The 13,173-nt window shown below is 44.1% G+C and overlaps 1 protein-coding gene across 1 annotated transcript in view; it reads left to right on the top strand.

Moving 5' to 3' along the window:
• Window positions 1–13,173, top strand: part of SLC4A8 (solute carrier family 4 member 8) — a 75,319-nt gene that overhangs the window by 20,714 nt on the left and 41,432 nt on the right. The window contains exons 3-8 of the mRNA XM_029955499.1: window positions 4,549–4,695; window positions 5,207–5,342; window positions 7,056–7,216; window positions 10,739–10,927; window positions 12,016–12,107; window positions 12,979–13,136. Coding sequence (XP_029811359.1) covers window positions 4,549–4,695; window positions 5,207–5,342; window positions 7,056–7,216; window positions 10,739–10,927; window positions 12,016–12,107; window positions 12,979–13,136 — 883 coding nt within the window. The remainder of the gene's footprint in view (window positions 1–4,548; window positions 4,696–5,206; window positions 5,343–7,055; window positions 7,217–10,738; window positions 10,928–12,015; window positions 12,108–12,978; window positions 13,137–13,173) is intronic.

Here is a 13,173-nt window from a genome sequence, read left to right as displayed (position 1 = left end):
TCAGAAATGTCCTGAGATGTGCATGAATCAACACAGGATTGCCCTGAGACAGGATGAAAATAGGAGGTGTGTGTCCACCGGGTAGTAAATATTTTATCCTCCTGCCTCTCAGCATTCCAATAAATCTCTCATCAGCTTTCCCTCCAATACTGTTCCTTTTTTTCTTGAAGTTTAAACATACAGTGTTATATTAGTTCCAGGCACACAACGTAATGACTCAGCAGTTCTGTACAGTACTGAGTACTCAGTGCTCATCATGGTAAGTGCGCTCTTTAATCTCCATCATCTACTTCACCCACACCACTGCCTCCCCTTTGGCAAACACTAGTTCTCTGTATTTAAGAGTGTGCGTGTTTGGTCTCTTTTTTCTTTGTTCACTTGTTCTATTTCTTAATTCCACATAGGAGTGATAGGAGTGAAATCATATGGTATTTATCTTTCTCTGTCTGATTTATTTCACTCAGCATTATACCCTTGAGGTTTATCCATGTTGGTATACATGGCAAGATTTCATTCTTTTTTATGGCTGAGGAATAGTCCATTGTTTGTATGCAAATTGGGATAGCCACTGTGAAAACAGTATAGAGGTCTTCCCCAAAATTAAAAATAGAATTACCAATGACCCGGTAACTCCACTACAGGGTATTTACCCAAAGGAAATGAAAATACTAATTCAAAAAGATATATGAACCCTTATGTTTATTATAGCATTATTTATAATAACAAGATATGGAAGCAACCCAAGTGTCCATCCAGAGATGAATGTATAAAGAAGATGTGGTATATATGATCCTGTTTCTTTTTATTTTTCTTTATCACTTTGGAATTTGGAAGGCAGGAGAGGATAAAGAAAAGGAGAGAGAAATAGAGAAGGGCTGTTAGAGCTGCACTCAAAGGCATGTTAACTTGACTTGAAAGTGGAGCGCACTTACTGAGGAGTCCCCAAAGAAGTTAGAGCACAGTCTTAGGAAACCCCATTGCTATGGAAAGAAGATGAAGAGTTGGTTACTCTTTCCATAAAGTGCCCCTATCTAGGAAGTCTTCCTGGATTAAGCTCTCCATTCTCAGCTTGGTTTGGACCTTCTCAATCCTCTCACGCTTAGGTGAGTCTTTCATCTACTGTAAACACATTCACTTTGGTGATACATTCCTTTTGTGGTTCCTTTCAGATTAGAGGCCCTGTTAGGTTAGATTTTGGACTCCTGAGAAGGTTCTAAGGAGTTATATTGCCAAGAGATTCCCTTAAGAGACGTGCCATTTTCTGTACATTTATGCAGCAATGGCCATCTGTAAAACACTGTGCTTTGTTATGTGATGGCTTTCAAGAGGAAGTAAGTCTGACCTGGAACCTTGAGAAGCTTGCAGATGAATAGTGGGTGGTATTAAGTCTAGTTCAAGGCATAAAATAAGTGCATGAGAGAATGTTAGCCAAGGACTCTGGCGATTTAGAAGGAGGAGACAGCACATCTGATTGGGAAGATCAGGAGTAAGAGCAGGAAGGAAGGCGCGTTTGCTGTGACTATTGTGGAGGTGAGCCAAGTCTGTGTCTGGAAGGCATCGGCACATTTGTGGAATAGAGGCTTGGTTCAGGTAAAGAACGAGAGATGGTGGTGGGCGCAAGCAGCTAAGGCTTGGGGAGGAGTGGCTGGGGTCGATGCAGAAGGTGTACATCTCTAGATCCGCACCTCCCCCACCTCCAGATTGTTTAAATGGTGTGACCATGCGTAGGATTTCCACTTTAGTCTCTCTTGAGCTGATCACTCACTTCTTTTAGGGGCCCCTTCCCTTTATTTTCCTATTAATGCACAGTTTGTCCTAGTGAAGAAATGACTAGAAAGGAGGCTGGGGCCTGAACATGCTAGAGCATGCAGGGTCCTGGCTGCACAGCAGTGAGCTGTGATCAGAGCAGTACTTCAGGAGGACTCGTTTGTAGGAATGGATTGGTGTGGGAGGCAGGAAGGAGCCTCCTGCTATTGTCAAAGTAGGAGGAGAGAAAGCCTTGATGTCCCTAATCTGGAGGATGTAACACTGAGGGGCATGGGGAAAAGCTCTGAGGTTTTAGGCCTGGAGAGCGGAGAGAATGGTGATACCAAGAAGAGAAACCTGGAAGAAATGGGTATGAGCCTGACTGGAGTTGGAGGGTCATGGGTTTGCTTTGGGATGTGTTGAATCGCTGTAGATAAAGATTTGGGTGTCACTTGAAGAGGTAAACTTTCAAATCATGAGAGTAGATACCAATAAAAAAGGGAAGGGCCCATGATCAAAGCCTAGGGAGTTTTCCTTTGGTGGATTGTGGAAGGGATGGAGAAGCATAGTCAGAGGAGAGCAAATGAGTGTGGGAGGGCGGGGGTGCAGGAGCTAGGGGCCCTGGACCACCAATGAGAAGAGGTAGTCTAGGGATTTGGATCCTGCCTGGCACCCAGTGGGCTCTCAAGAAAGGCTTTTGAGAGAGATATAAGATGATAGAGATCTAGTGATTAAGTGGTCTCTAATGAGGGCACTTTCAGTGGAAAGTAGCCACATGCAGATGCTATGGAACAAGGAGATGGTGAGGAAAGGGAGCTAGGTGGGTGGACTGTTCTTGAAAGTGATCTGATGGAGAAGGAAAAAGGACAGGTAGAAGCTTAGAGGGTAGCACCATATTGGGAGAGTTTCTTTTTTAATTTTTTAATCTTTTATTTTTGAGACAGAGAGAGAGACAGAGCGCAAGCAGGGGAGGGGACAGAAAGAGAGGGAGACACAGAATCCAAAGCAGCCTCCAGGTTCTGAGCTGTCAGCACAGAGCCCGACATGGGGCTCAAACACACAAAAGTGAGTTCATGACCTGAGCTGCTCAACCAACTGAGCCACCCAGGCACCCCGGGAAAGTTTTAAGATAGGAGATACTTGGGGTACCTGACTGGCTCAGTTGGTAGAACATGCAACTCTTGGTCTCAGGGTCATGAGTTCAAGCCCCACAATGGGCCTAGAGTTTACTTAAAAAAAAAAAAAGAAGAAGAGAGACTTGTAATGAAAAGAAAGCTGTGGAAGGGGTGGATAGAAAGGAGAGACCGAGGCCAGCTGATGGCATAGGATTCCAGATGCATGGGAAGCCACACTCATTAACTTGGTGAAGAGGAGAGGCTGGGGGAGAAAGCTCCCAGGCTGAGATGGATGGAGGTCACATGAGACAGCCTAAGTCTTCTTAGTAACATATGAAGTGAGGTCACCTGCACAGAGGGAGGAAGGATTTGAGGACAGTGACTGAAGATTGGAACATTTCCATAGTGGAAGAAGCAAGGATCGGCCTGAGATCTAGAGTGCTAGCGACAGTAACTGGGCAGCAATGGGGGGAAGACTAATGCTCTGCACATTAGGGTTGGTAGCATCCTGGAAGCTACTGATTTGGGGGCTTCAGGCCTAGCAGGAAAGCAAGGGAAGCCAGTGGAGGTGAGAGAGGCCTGGAAGTCACGAGCAGAACAAAATATTGCTTATAGAAGAAACAAATAAGTAGAAAAGGAGGACCCATGCAGGAATGCTGTTGGATCACTTATTTTTTCACGTTCTTCTCTTGTCTCTTGTATTTTACAATGCAGGAAAAAAACCTAATGGAAAATAGTTTTAGAATGTATTGGCATTGCATTAAGCATTTTACATACATTATCTTATTTACTGCTCTGGAAACCCTCTGAGTTTAAATAATAAGATTTTAGTATCGTTTCTTAAAAACAGAGAGAGTTTAGATAACTTGTTCCAGGTTCCATGGTTACTGAATGATGAGGTCAAGTTTAGGACCCAGGCAGGTTGACTTGAGCATTTAACCACTTTCCAAACTACCTCTCTGCCAAGACTCACCACAGTTGTCCCAGAGTGACTGTAGTGCTTTTTCCCAGTTGCTCAAATTGTCTTAACAACAACTAGCATCTGTGTTGGCCTTTATGGTTTGCAAATCAGGTTCATTCACGTTACTGCCTTTGCTCTTAACACTCCTGTGAGGTTTGCAGCCACTGTAGGGTGAAGGAGTCCTTCAACTCCCAAGATCTCTACATCACTAGTGGCTCAGTTGGTTGAGCGTCTGACTTCGGCTCAGGTCATGACCTCACTGTTCATGGGTTTGAGCCCCGCATCAGGCTCTGTGCTGACAGTTAGCTCAGAGCCTGGAGCCTGTCTTCTGATTCTGTGTCTTCCTTTCTCTCTGACCCTCCCCTGCTCACACTGTCTCTCTCTCTGTGTCAAAAATAAATAAAAACATTTAAAAAATAATAAACACATTAAGAAAAACTCTACATCATTAGTCCTGGAAGTCTTTGAAGTGTTGCCACTAGAGTTGTGACCAGGCCAGAGACCTATGATTCTTTTCTTTCTTAAATATGCTCGATTCCTTTTACTAAAGGCATTCTCTGGGGTGCCTGGCTGGCTCAGCTGGAGGAGCATGAGACTCTTGATCTTGGGATTGTCAGTTTGAGCCCCATGTTGGGTATAGAGATTACCAAAAATAAATAAATAAAAACGTTTAAAATAAAAAAAAAATAAAGGCATTCTTTGCACAGACCTTCTGCTTTGTTCCAGGTCACAGGACTCTGTATGTGGGGGTTCGGATGCCGCTGGGCCGGCAGAGCCATCGCCATCACCGAACCCATGGCCAGAAGCACCGGAGACGGGGTCGGGGCAAAGGAGCCAGCCAGGGGGAGGAAGGCCCAGAGGCCCTGGCCCACGGTAACACTCTCGGGATAGAGGGTGGGTGTCCATGGCTGAGGGAATGTGTGATTGGACATCAAGTAGGTGGTCTTGCTTCTCTAGCCCTTTTGTAGACTTTTCAGAGCTTGCTTCCAAGCAGAAATGCCTCTAAGAATCAAAAATACCTTCCTGAAAAAGTCATAGTTCAGGCCCTCCCTGAATCAATGACCATATAGATGAAATCATTTGCCAGAAAACTAACCATGCTTTTTGATGACATTAGTCAGATTTCCAATTTGCTGTGGGTTTTCTTCAAGTGGTCTTAGTTCGTAATTTTTCCCTCCCATCAACTGCTTGTATAGAAGAGCATTTTGCAGGGTGAGGGAGGGGGTTGGGAGGTGGTAAAGCAATATTTTTGATCTACATTCAGGATTGTCTTCTCTGTGTTCCTGAAGTTATAAGGCCCCCAGATGTGCTAAGTCTAGCAGAATGCTATTTCTGTCCTAAGTTGAGGCTGGAAGCAGACCTTTCTCTGTGGCTGATTTTGCAGACACACCATCTCAGCGTGTTCAGTTCATTCTGGGCACTGAGGAAGATGAAGAGCATGTACCTCATGAGCTGTTCACAGAGCTGGATGAGATCTGTCTGAAAGAAGGAGAAGATGCCGAATGGAAGGAGACGGCCAGGTAAGGCTCTAAAATAACCCAAGATTTGCTTGGGTAGGCACATTTCCTTGTACCTTTCAGCAAGTGACAGGTCTGCTTGCCTTTTATTTTTTCATGGAGAAGTAATGACTGACACATGGACTAATGTTCTCTGCAAAGTCTTGATGTTGGCCTCTTTGTGATGTCTCTGGGGACGCCTATGCCAATTGACCCTGAGCCTGGGATTGGTGACTGAAAAGCAGAATCTTCAGGGAGTCCTCTAACTTATTTAGGGCTCAGAGTTGTTCATGGGCTCTCTTGATATCATCGGTCTGGCTTAGAAGATGACTCATGGCACCACCTTGGTTTGGACCTAGCCCAGCAAATATAGCACAGGTGCAGACTTGTCTGCAGGTGAACCATAGAGTTTTAATTTGTTCAGGTTTTAATTTACTAGAAGTTCCAGAGTTTTTGAGACAGTGCAGCCTCATGGAGACCCCTGGGATTATAGCTAGTCTGACAGTACGCTTGGAGTAGCTGTCAAGTGATTGGGCTTGCTTGAGGCTCAAATCCCCAAAGAGCCCTCGGATTAACCAGGGCCATGTCTGGGGCTCCTCCCATAATTGACCAGTGATCCTTATGGACAATACAAAGCCAGCATGCCTGAGCCTCAGGAAAGAAGGCAAGGTGGGGAACTAGCAAAATGTGGCTCTAGCTCTTATTGGAACAGCTCTTCCTGGATCCCTGCTATATCCTTGGACATTTACCATGGCTGGAGAGGATTCGAGAAGCCAATCAACCTGATACCAAGTGAAAAGGCAATTAGTCTTGTTATTCTGTCTTTGCCAACTTCTAAAGGTCATACAGAGGCTTTTTAAAAAAGATAGATATTATCATTTTATTAATATATCCAAATGATATAAATGAGATCTTTTTTTTTAATGTTTATTTATTTTTGAGAGACAGAGAGAGACAGAGTATGAGCGGGGCAGGGGTAGAGAGAGAGGGAGACACAGAATCTGAATCAGGCTTCAGGCCCTGAACTGTCAACACAGAGCTCAACATGGGGTCTCAAAGCCAAGAACCACAAGATCATGCACTGAGACAAAGTCGGATGCTTAACCGATCAAACCACCAGGCACCCTGAGAGCAATCTTTTTAATCACACAATATGTGCTCATTATACAAAATTGGAAAGTAAAGATAAGCGAAAAGAAGATGAAAATTATGTATAATTTTACTACCCAGGTATAATGAGGCATACAACATTTGGTGTTTATACATTTGAGTTTGTATTTTTACATTTTTCTTTTAATGGAAATATGATCAAACTGTACTCAGTTTTGTACTGTTTTTTAACCTGTTTTTTTTTTCTGAACATATAGATTAAATTACAACATTCAAAATGATTATTCAGATATCTTTCTTTGTGGCTTACATTAAAAATTCTCTCATAAGGGACTCCTGGGTGGCCGGCTCAGTCAGTTAAGTGTCTGACACTTGATTTGGGCTCTGTTCATGATCTCACGATTTGTGAGTTCGAGCCCCGCACCGGGCTCCATGCTGACAGCTCAGAGCCTGGAGCCTGCGTGGGATTCTGTCTCCGTCTCTCTCTCTTCCCCTCCCCTGCTTGCTTTCTGTCTCTCTCTCTCTCAAAACAAATGAATAAATATTTAAAAAAATTTTTAAGGAAATTCTCTCGTGAAAAGCCCTCATTTTCTACCTCTGGCATCTAATTGTTTGTAATGCTTTCAGGTGGCTGAAGTTTGAAGAAGATGTTGAGGATGGGGGAGAGCGCTGGAGCAAGCCTTATGTGGCAACCCTTTCACTGCATAGTCTCTTTGAGCTAAGGAGCTGCCTTATTAATGGAACAGTCCTTCTGGATATGCGTGCAAATAGCATAGAGGAAATTTCAGGTAAGGTTAGGTGAGAGAAAACAGAGGAATGTTTGTTTAAATTAAGAAGTGTGGTGTGAAGGGGTGCCTGGGTGGCTCAGTCGATTAAGTATCTGTCTTCGACTCAGGTCATGACCTCAAGGTTTGTGAGTTCAAGCCCTGCGTTGGACTCTGTGCTGAGAGCTGGGAGCCTGGCGCCTGCTTCGGATTCTGTGTGTCTCTCTCTCTCTCGCTACCTCTCCCCTGCTCACACTCTCTTTCTCTCTTAAAAAAATGAATAAACATTAAACAAAAGAAGTGTGGTGGAGGAAAGAATAAAGTAGCTGTATATTGTCCTTAGGCCAGTCACTGAACCTTCCCAACCTCAATGCCTTCAGCTGTGGGATGGGTTTTTAACTTAATTTTATTATTTTTGTAAGCTTATTTATTTTGATGGGGAGGAGGGGCAGAGAGAGAGAATGCCAAACACGCTCTGTGCTGTTAGTGTGGAGCTCAATGCAGAGCTTGATCCTATGACCCTGGGATCCTGACTTAAGCTGAAATCAAGAGTTGGACACTCAACCAACTGAGCCACTCAGATGCCCTTTGGGATGGGTTTTAAACTAAGAAACTACTCTACCTATTACCCAGCCTCTTTCAAATGACAAGGTATTCATTCAGTCCTCCATTTGCCTGCTCATTTAGCACTCATTTATTTTGTATCTATTTATGGTTGGTAATATGCTAGGCATGGGGAAATAAAGATAAGACATAGTTCCTGCCCTCAAGGAACTTAGCTTCTAGTGGGGGAAATAACCAGGGGACAATTTAAGTAAGTGCAACAACAGAAGTATGTCTTAGAAATAATTAGAGAAAAGGACAACCGGGAATTGTGCAGAGAAAAAGATGTTAAAGGAAGATTTGTAAACATGGCAGCTGGGAAAGACATGTGAGAAATTGAGCCCCAAGACCCCCACTTCCTCAGCAAGATGTAAAGGGAGATGTCCGGTGGGGTTTCCGGATGTGGCTGAGTGTTCTTACCATGCTTTGGGAGTGGCGTTTGGGAAGCACCTGAGTGCCTGTGAGGGATTTTCTCACGGCTTGGCTCTGTTTGGCTGGACAGCTTAAATACAGATTTCTTCGAACTTGCCTTCAAGTGTCCAAGAAATTCTGCCTCTCTGGAGTCACCTGGGGAAGCAGGGGAGGGGTCAGCACCGACGAGATCCCGTGTCCCCTCCGAAGGCTCCAGGGGAAAGTTATTCCTTGCTGCTTCCAGCTTCTAGTGGCTGTAGGTGTTCCTTCTCGTGAATGCCTAACTCCAGTCTGCCTCTGTCTTTGCATGGACTTTTCATTTGTGTCCCTCTTATAAGAATATTTGTCAATATTATCCAAGATGATCTTGAGACCCTTAACTTAATGACATGCACAAAGGCCCTTTTTACAAGTAAGATCACAGTCACAGGTTCTGGGGGTTAGTACATGGAAGTATCTAGCAGGCACCTTTCAACTCATTACAAAAGCTAACAGGGGAGAGAGTTTCAACTCCTCAGTGTCGAATGCTGCCCAGAGGTCATGTAAACAGACACTGAATTTAGCAATGAGAAGGCTATTGATTTTATCAAAAACAATTTCATTGAGATAGCCAAATTGTAGGGGACTGAGAAAATTTTCTTTTGGGATCCTTTTTTTTTAAAAATTTTTAAATTAAAAAAAATTTTTTAACATTTATTTATTTTTGAGAGACAGAGAGAGACAGATCATGAGCAGGGGAGGGGCAGAGAGAGAGAGGGAGACACAGAATCCGAAGTAGGCTCCAGGCTCTGAGCTAGCTGTCAGCACAGAGCCCGATGCGGGGCTCGAACCCAGGAACTGTGAGACATGATGTGATCTGAAGTTGGACGCTTAACCGACTTAGCCCCCTTATTTTTTAATTTTAATTTTTTAAAAGATTTTAAAATTTATTATTTTTTATGTTTATTTTTAAGAGAGAAAATGTGCATGCACATGTGCCCATGAGCACATGGGAAAGGGGCAGAGAGAGAGAAACAGAGGGTCCCAAGTGAGCTCTGTTCTGCCAGGGCAGAGCCTGACAGGGGGCTCCAACTCACACATCATAAGATCATGATCTGAGCTGAAGTTGGACGCTCCACAAACTGAGCTACCCAGGTGCCCTTCTTTTGAGAACTTCAAATGATAAGAGAGAGAGAGAGTGAGACAGAAAGATATAATAGATAAAGGAGAGTCTGGGTTGAACATTCTTCTTTTACATTTTGTTTTTCAAGATGAAGGATCCTGGGACACCTGGCTGGCTCAGTTGGTGGGGCGTGTGAACTCCTGAATTTGGGGTTATGGGTTCAGGTCCCACATTGGGTATAGAGATTATTTAAAAATAAAATCTTAAAAAAAAAAGGATGAAAGATCCTGAAGCATGTTTACTATATGGGGACAATGAACCAATCAAGATAAAGGTTAAAGACAGAGAAACCATGGATCTTGAGCTTGAATATTCAATAGATTTTCTTCTAGACTTGGATAGTCATGGATGGAGTTGGGGTTGAGAATAGGTCAAAGTTTTGGGGAGGCTTGGGGATAGGTATGTAGGATTGAAGTATAATTGCTATAGTTCATTACATTAGGTACCTGATGTATTCATGCTGGTGATAAAGACAGGTAAACTGTCTCAAGTATTTACTGTGAATTGGCACTTTGTATTTATTATCATTAATTTTCCATAACAACTTTTGAAGATAGCTAATGATATTAGTGCCATATTACAGATGAGGAAATCGAGGTATGGAAAAGTTATGTAACTTGCCCAGGATCACCCAGAAAGTGGTAGAAGTGGGATAGAAGGGAGGCCTTTAGCTCTAGAACTCACACTCAATAGCAGGTATTGGGATTTTCCACACCCTTCAACTCTGCTGATCGAACAGGTTAAAGGTAGATGGTCATTGCCTGAGGGGCTTAGTTAAGTCAATCATACATGTAGGTTCCACCTTCAAATTGTCATTGGGAGCAGTCTACAGTTGTAGTTCCTCTTGACAAGTGTGGCAATGTTGAAATCTTGGAGAAAGGGACCATAGAGAAACTTTGGCAGATAACAGAACAAAGTGGGTAACGATGTGGGCTTTTGAGTCAGATAGTCTTGGGATTGAATCCCAGCTCTGTGACTTACTAGATGTGAGATCTTGGGGAATTTTGTAACTTTGGGCCTCAGTTTCCTGATCTGTACAAATTGTTACAATACCACCTCCTTTGCTGAGTTTTCACTGGGATTAGATTGGATAATCTCTGTAAAGTTCATAGTATAGTTCTGGCACCTATTAAAGGCTTGATTGTTTTTAATGATAATGACTTGTTACATGAACAAAGTATGACTTGTCACAGCTGCTGTCATCAATAGTTCTTTCAGACCCTGAAGTATAAGTTGTACCTTATACCTTAATGACCCTCATAGAACTGCTTCTCCTACTCCTCGCCCCCACCCCTCATACCAGCTGGCGTGGGCCTCTTTGAGTTCATTGACTGTCACTTTGAGTGTTCATGTTAGCACCTGCCTTCCAGACCTGATCCTGGACCAGCAAGAGCTGTTCAGTGACCTGAACGACAGCATGCGCGTGAAAGTACGGGAGGTCCTTCTCAAAAAGCATCATCATCAGAATGAAAAAAAGAGAAATAACCTCATTCCCATTGTTCGCTCCTTTGCTGAGGTTGGTAAGAAGCAGTCTGATCCACATTCAATGGATAAAAATGGTAAGATTCTTGAGAGTGACTGTTCTATAATTAACCGGACATTGAGGACCTAGCTGAAGATGCTAAGTTACTCTCGGGTACAGGCATATTCATCTAATGTGCTCCCACGCCGACCTGCACACAGTACTGCTTGGTTTCTGGCAAGATGGGGGCTGGGGCTGATGACCAGCTATCTCTCATGGCACCAGGAATGTTGCCTCAGATCAATCTTAAGACTAGGGACACAAGATACAGTAGTGTAGGTTCTTTTTTTAAATTTTTAAAAATGTTTTAAAAATTTATTTCTGAGAGAGAAAGAGCATGAGCAGCGGAGGGACAGAAAGAGAGGAAGACACAGAATCTGAAACAAGCTCCAGGCCCCGAGCTGTTAGCACAGAGCCCGACGTGGGGTTTGACCTCACAAACTGTAAGATCATGACCTGAGCTGAAGTTGGCCATCTAACCGACTGAGCCACCCAGGCGCCCCTGTCGTGAAGGTTCTTGAATCAGACTTCTAGGCTTCAGATTCAGGCTCCTCTATTGGCAGAGTGTGCGACCTCGGGCAGCCTCCTAAACCTCTTTAAGTCTCATTTTCTCCTCTGTAAAATAAGGATGATAATAGCATCTGCCCTGTAAGTTTAATGTGAGGCTTTGATATGTTAATCCATGTCAATACCTTAACCAGGTGCATGATGGGTTGCATACACCCCTTGAATCTCTGCTGCCGATTGGTTTTCTTTCCTGTGGCCAGGCAGGTCTAACCTCTAGGTCTCCCTGTCCCCACATTTCCTGAACCACAACGTGCAGGGGATATGCCTGGCAATATGCATATTTGAAAAGTTATCCAAAGGATTCTCAGATGTGCACTCCTGGTTAAGAATTACTTCCTTAATAGAGAAGGAAAAGAGGACAGCAAATATGTTCAGGAAGAAAGTGTGGAAGTAGTAAGACTTCTGTCCTCTCTTTACCAGTCCGTGAGGAGACATGCATGTGTGGGTCGCAGCTGGGCTTTCCCGGAGAGAGAGCCATAGCCAACCAGGGATGGATGGGGTGGACGGTCAAAAGAGGGAAAGGGCAGAGGCTCAGAGGATTCTGTGTTCTCTGAATAGGTCAAACCGTGTCTCCTCAATCTGTTCCAACTACAAGTCTTGAAGTAAAAAATGGAGTGAATTGTGAACACAGCCCCGTGGATTTAAGCAAGGTGAGCAGCGACATGGGAGCTTGGCTAATAGGCCTGAGAGTTTCCCTAGTGGGACCAAGAGTCCACTCGCTGGGAGCTAGGTAAGCTTTGGTAGTTCGACACCTTTTGTCTAAGACCAGAACCCCTTCTGCAGAAAAGGAGCCACCTACTGGCCCCTCTTAGGTCTTCTCCTTTCACTCCAGCCTGCATGGGGCACTCAAGTTTGTTCCACCAGGGTCAGTGCTAGAACTGAGAGGAGCCACTGAGAGGCCTCCCTGACACAGGCCTCCCGATTTTTCCAAAATTGTTTTTGGTACTTGCTCTTCCACAGCCCCTTTCTACCTCCAAAGGTTTTGCTGAAACACTATTTTTGCTATTGTCTCCTAAAACAACTTTGTGGTTGAAGCTGTTCCTGGGGACTGTGACTTGTACATCCAAGGGTTTCTGCAGTTACAGTGCCTCCCTGCAGCTTCTGGTTCAAGCCTTGACCTCCCTGCCTCTGGCCTCTCGTGGCCCTGGCCTGGCCTCGACACTGTCTAAAACACAGATGGTGTCAGGTCACATCTCTGCTTGTAAGGCTCCCTTAGACCCAGAGCTTCAAAAACAGTCACTGAGAAAGGTGGTGTCATGGAATCCAAATCAGAGAAGGATTTAAATTCTGTCTCTTAAAGGCTCCATCTGGGTTTCAGTCATTTTCACTTTTTTAAATAAAAAAATGAGGCTAATAAGACCTATTTTATCCTCTTTACAGAGGTATTGCAAGGATCAAATGAAATAGTGTGAGCAAACATTTGCTCAATTATGAAACGACAGGTGAATGTAAGGTAAGAGAGGTGACTGATGTGTGAGGTGACAGCTCCTAGGTTGTCAGAGGGTTCTTTTGGACTTTCAGGTGGATCTTCATTTCATGAAAAAAATTCCCACGGGGGCGGAGGCCTCAAATGTCCTGGTGGGAGAGGTGGATACTCTGGACCGCCCCATCGTCGCCTTTGTGAGGCTGTCTCCGGCCGTTCTTCTCTCGGGTCTGACAGAAGTGCCCATCCCGACAAGGTAAAGACAAGCACAGCAACACTCAGTGCATTCTGTC

This window comes from Suricata suricatta, chromosome 10, assembly GCF_006229205.1.
Source record: "Suricata suricatta isolate VVHF042 chromosome 10, meerkat_22Aug2017_6uvM2_HiC, whole genome shotgun sequence".
Taxonomy (NCBI): Eukaryota; Metazoa; Chordata; class Mammalia; order Carnivora; family Herpestidae; genus Suricata; species Suricata suricatta.
This window is presented reverse-complemented; position numbering and strand designations above follow the sequence as displayed.